The sequence below is a fragment of the Dipodomys ordii genome, unplaced genomic scaffold, assembly GCF_000151885.1.
Source record: "Dipodomys ordii isolate 6190 unplaced genomic scaffold, Dord_2.0 Scaffold127, whole genome shotgun sequence".
In the NCBI taxonomy this organism is placed as follows: domain Eukaryota; kingdom Metazoa; phylum Chordata; class Mammalia; order Rodentia; family Heteromyidae; genus Dipodomys; species Dipodomys ordii.
Genome location: NW_012267343.1, coordinates 786,364 through 791,777, shown reverse-complemented (window position 1 = coordinate 791,777; position 5,414 = coordinate 786,364). Strand labels below are relative to the sequence as shown.

General features: G+C 53.6%; 1 protein-coding gene across 4 annotated transcripts in view; it reads left to right on the top strand.

The window, feature by feature from the left end:
- Dab2ip (DAB2 interacting protein) overlaps positions 1-5,414 on the top strand; it is a 39,120-nt gene that overhangs the window by 12,014 nt on the left and 21,692 nt on the right. For all 4 annotated transcript variants that reach the window (XM_013030159.1, XM_013030161.1, XM_013030160.1 and 1 more), the window contains exon 2: positions 3,660-3,813. In XM_013030159.1, coding sequence (XP_012885613.1) covers positions 3,660-3,813 — 154 coding nt within the window. The remainder of the gene's footprint in view (positions 1-3,659; positions 3,814-5,414) is intronic.

The following is a 5,414-nucleotide window of genomic DNA, read 5'->3' as shown; positions in this document are numbered from 1 at the left end:
TTTTTTTTTTTTTTTGATTGTGATTAAGTGATTACATAGTTTCTAAGTCACAAGTTCATTCTAAGAAGAGCTTTTTAATTTAACGAGTTTGGAGTTTTTATTCCCCTTTTCCTTGAAAGAATGGAGAGTTTGCCGAGCTGTCTCTAACCTTTTAGGAGAAAAAAAAAGGTTCAGAGTTGAAAACCAGCTTGTGGGCTGGCTGGAAGGCTATCAGATAAGTCTGAGCTCCTGGGGACAATGTCCTGTTGTTCCTGCTGCCCCACCCTCACAATAAACTGCTGTCGGCTGGCTCCAACCCCTAGCAGCAGCTCCCCCTTGCTTGTGCCCACATTTCCTGGCCTAGCCAGCAGGCAGCCTGACTCCCCTTCCCCCCACTGCCTGTGGCCACTGCATGGTGATGGAAAGATTCAGGCTGTGGCTGGTGCTGCTATAGCCAGCCTTGGCCCCCACCCAGTCAAATCCCACATGGTCACTTGCTCCCATGAGATCCTGAGCAAGTTCACTTCGCCTTTCTGGGTTGCAGTATGTCAGTCTGGACATGATGGGAATTAAAGTGAGGGCACAGGCAGACTGTGTGGTATGAGGTAGTGCAGGTGGCATGGCCATAAGTTGTTGGGAAAGAACAGGGGACAGCATCGTGGTGGCCCCAGGTTGGACCTTGAGATGGGAAAGATTTGGGAGGCTGAAGAAAAAGTATGGGCCAAATCCCCCAGAGGGCAGTTTGTGTCTAGATCCTAGCAGGGTACTGGGCTTGAAGCCTCTGGGACTCAGTTTTCTTACAAGTTGGGAGGGGACAGAGGAGGAGAGGAGTGAGGTATGGGGCATAGAGGGACACATCTGTTGGGGAAGATGCTGCTGTGGTTGTGTAGTCTAGACTGGGAAGCCAGCAGAACACTCCTCTATTGACTAGCCTGAGAGTGACCTGGGAATCCTCATGCTACCCCTCCCCAGGAGGTACAAGCTTCCATGCACAGGAGGAGATAGAGACAGGGCCTCAGATCTCTGGAGGGTGGACTGTCGTGGGGCCTAGAAGACCTACCACATGGGGGAAGATCTTGGAGAGGGCTGGAGCTTGGGGAACCATGGTATTACCACAGAAGCGAAGTCCCTGAAGACTTTTTCACAGAGATTCTGGGATGAACATTGAGGGGTTGCTTTTGGGGCAACTGGAGCAGGAAATGCCCTGTTAACCACCCCCATGCCTTCTTTCTCCTTTGTCCCAGGAAACAGCCACATTTACAGAGCCTGGGCTCAGGGAGGTCTGTCCTGTCCCAGCCTACCTCCTCTCCAGGGAGCCAGCCAGCTAACTTGGGCTGTAAGAGTAGTGGGACTTTGATTCCCAAACTTTGAGGCTCTAAAACTCAAAGCTAAGTCAGGCCCAGCCTTACAGGGAGCCTTACAGGGAGGAGTCCCCTGCTTGGGAAGGGGGGCAACTAACAAGACTTTCCTGGCACAGGCTAGTAAATGAGCATTATTGGCTGTGCCCCAGGGGTCCAGGAAGGCTTCATGAAAGACAGGGCACTGGTGCTGGGTGCAGACTGCCTCCCTGAGCCCAGACTCTGTTGGTGTAGTTGTTTCCTGGGAGAAAGGACAGAGCAGATGCGAGGGTGGGTTATCAGGCCACTTCCTGCTCAAGGCCAACATGGGAGCTTGTGTGTGTGTGTGTGTGTGTGTTTGTGTGTGTGTGTGTTTGTGTGTGTGTGTGTGAGCTTGGGTGTGTGTATGTGTGTGTGTGTGAGAGCTTGGGTGTGTGTGTGTGTGTGTGTGCAGGGCCAGAAGAGGGGGTGGCTGGCAGAGAATCCAGGTTGAGCAGGAAGGACCTACAGAAACACAAGCCCTGCTACCAGCTAGTGCTCTGTGCCTGGAATTCCCATCTTCCTTCCAATGAGCTCAGGCTGTTAGACTGATGCACCTTCGCCCCACCTTCTCTCTGCTCCAGTCCCTTCCTCCAGTAACTCTGGGGAGGTAAGAGAGTCAAGGCTGCCCAGCTCTTTTAGCCAGTTGGGCTGGGTGAGTCCAGGATATCTTAAGGGCCCTGAGCTTCCCTTGGCCCTCCCTATTGCCTGGGACCTCCCCCACTTCTTTGTGGGACAGCATGGTAAAGACGGAAGGGGAGCTTTCTACCACCACAGGCTTTGGGCCTGTGGGTTTGGGAGTTCGGCTTGCACCTACTGGGCTCCTGGGACTTCAGGGCTAGGACCCTTTTGTGTCTTTGGGTCTTTTTAGACATGGCCAGGGCACTGAAGCTGCTGCCATTCTCTCCTGGATCTTGAAGCAGGAGTTGGCCCCTGTTCTCCAGCCCCACCCCTTGTACTTCTGGGCCTGTACCTACCCTAACTCCTAGGATCCAAATGGAGTTTTCCAGCCTGAGCCAGAAAGTAGCTGATTCTGGCTGGCAACAGACTGTTTTTAAATCTGACTGCCAGGTGTAGGGGCTGAGGTCTCTGCTTTGCCTAGAGGAGGTCACTTCTTGAACACCCCCGTCAGGGTGTCTTCTCCATTGCTGTATGCTACTCCAGCTGGCAGGACGGTAGGCTGCCTTGCCCAGCCCCAGGTTGGATCCTAGCCAAGGGAAAGGAAGATTCCCCCTCCCACCCCACCCCCCAATCCATAGTGTTAGTACCAAGGCAGGGAGGGGGCCAGGCTACTGGAGCAGGGATTAATGTCGAGTGGGGGGAAAAAACCTGTCTGAACACCCTAGGGATGGTATGCTGTACGAGGTAGGCCACAGTGTACCTGTGGGATCTAGGCATCTAGAAGGTCCTGGAGGAGTAGAGACACAGCTGTGTATGTGTGCAGTGAATTCAGACTATACCGGCAAACGTTGGGGGAGCCATAGTGGAGTCATGTGGCTCCAAGCTGGGCCTACGCCACAGGCCTCTTCTGGTTGAACCTGTTTCCTCAGAGTTCTCAGAGGCCAGCTTCAGACTGGGCATGCCAAGGCCAAGGAAAAGGCTGACTGGTCTCCTGGGTGTTGGGGGTGGGCAGTGTGAGATGTCCGTGTAATGCACAGAGGAACTGAGGTACAGATTGGTATAATGTGCCTAACACTGTACAGCAGGTGAGCAGCAGGCCCAGGTCCAAGGTTGAGTGTATTAAGAGCCAGTGCATGTCTGGGCTCATATTTGGTTAACAGGTGGCAGCTTAGTGCTTCAGCCCAGGCCTGGGTCTGATCCACTGACCCAGGAGGAGTTCCGGGTGGTGGACCCTGACAGTATTGGTGTTTGGAGTACTGTGCAAAAATTGCCACACTCCTTCTACTCTGAGTCTCCTTGTTCTTGTTTGTCAAGTAGAGGGACTCTTCTGCCTGGTGTGGGACTGTGGAGTGGAACAGTCATAATTAAGGGCTCTGCTAGCTGTAGCAGCCTGGACAATTGTTAGGACAGGGTGACTAACACTAGTCTTAAATAGGGACCAAGGCAGAGGCCAGGGAAGGTTAGAAAGATCCAGAAGACTCCTTGGGACAGGGGTCTTTGGGGCTGTTGGAGAATCAAGGCAGACCCTGGCTCACAAACTCTAATGGATCTGATACCCTTACCCAAACTTTTCCAAATACAAAGACAAAGGAGTGTGGGGTAGGGAGGAGGGGAGTTGGCCAACTGGTACCAGCTTGGTCCAGACGCTGGAAGGCCCTCCTGACACCCTGCCTGCCTCCCCAGGTCCCATCTGATGCCAAGACTGAAGGAGTCTCGCTCCCACGAGTCCCTGCTCAGCCCCAGCAGCGCAGTGGAGGCGCTGGACCTCAGCATGGAGGAGGAGGTGGTCATCAAGCCTGTGCACAGCAGCATCCTGGGCCAGGACTACTGCTTCGAGGTAGGTTCTACCACAGTCTCTGGCCAGGTGGATCTACTCCAGACCCCTGGGAGTGCTTGGTGACCTCAGCCGGGGACAAGGAACAGCAGCCAGAATCTGCTCGTAGCTTCTGGCTTTGATGGGAGGCAAGGTGGAGGTGGGAGTAGGGATAGCCTTCATACCTGCTCTCTGTGCTAGTATGTAAAGTTGCTGGGCCTCCAGTGGACAAAATGGTTTAAACCCCAGAGCCTGTGCTCTGGGCCGGCTCACCTCTAGTGTAAGCTAGGAAACTGGAGAAAGTTCCCCTTTTCTGGGCCTATTTCTCTGTCTGCAGAGAGTCTAAACCTTCCTGCCCTGCATTCTGTGAGCCCAGGTTTGAGAGCACAGGGCCAGCGGCCCAGCCTAGGGGGTTATTACCTGGTATTACCTGTGCAGTCCCTCATGGAAGATGATGGAGAATCTGTGGCCCAGAGAAGGCAAGGTGTCAGAGGTCATGACAACTAGGCTGAGACAAGCCAGCCCTGGGGTCACAAGTGCTGCAGATGGTCCTGAGAGGTGCTGCTTGCTTTTCTGTTGTTCATATGTCTTTGTACCTCTGCTTCTGGGGAACTTCCTACCTTACCCAAACAGTAATACATAATCAGAAGAATGAGCCACCAGTTGGGGTCTTCTGACATCTTCCATACCCTGCGCCCGGTCTGTGCTGTCTCTGGTCAAGACTCCTGGCTGGGCTGGGAAGGTGGCTCAGTGGTAGAGCGCTTTGCCTTGCATGCCTGAGGCCCTGGGTTCGATTCCTCAGCACCACATAAGAAAAAAGCTGGAAGTGGCGCTGTGGCTCAAGTGGTAGAGCGCTAGCCTTGATCTGAAGAGCTGAGGGACAGCACCCAGGCCCAGAGTTCAGGCCCCACGATTGGATGCCCCCCCCAAAAAAAAGACTCCTGGCTGAGTGGGCTGGATTTGAACTGGGACATGTTTGGGATGGGCTGAGACAGTCAGTGCCTGATGGCTTTTTCACAGCAGGGGCAGCTGTTCAGTGTGTGGGCTGCGGTATGGGGTCCGGCTTCCCTATAAAGCCTTGGGTGTCGGGCAGCATGGACAGAGTGGGAGCAGCTTGGGCCAGGTTTCTTTCTGGAGGAGATGTCCAAGTAGCAACCAGAGGGTGAGCAGGAATCAGGCAAAACAGGAGGGTAAAGATTATAGCCAGAGGACCCTAAGGCCTGGCACACCGTTAGGCTTCTATAACTATCATCATCACTGTTGTTGGGCAAAAGAATCCTCAGGAAGTAATCAGCTAAGGACCGAGGTGCTTATTCTCCTTACCCTCCTTGCTTGGCATCTATTCTGTTTCTCCTCCAGTTTCAGGTCAGAGTCAGAAAGATGTTCTCCTACTAGGACAAGAGTGCTGTGTGCAGGGCCAGAAGAGGGGGTGGCTGGCAGAGAATCCAGGTTGAACAGGAAGGACCTACAGATACACAAGCCCTGCTACCAGCTAGTGCTCTGTGCCTGGAATTCCCATCTTCCTTCCAAAGAGTTTGCTGGTTTCTGACTCCAAAATCAGCAAGTTCCCCAACCTTGGGGTGGACACTGACTGTGGACTCACCACATGTCCAGGTATCTCTCTG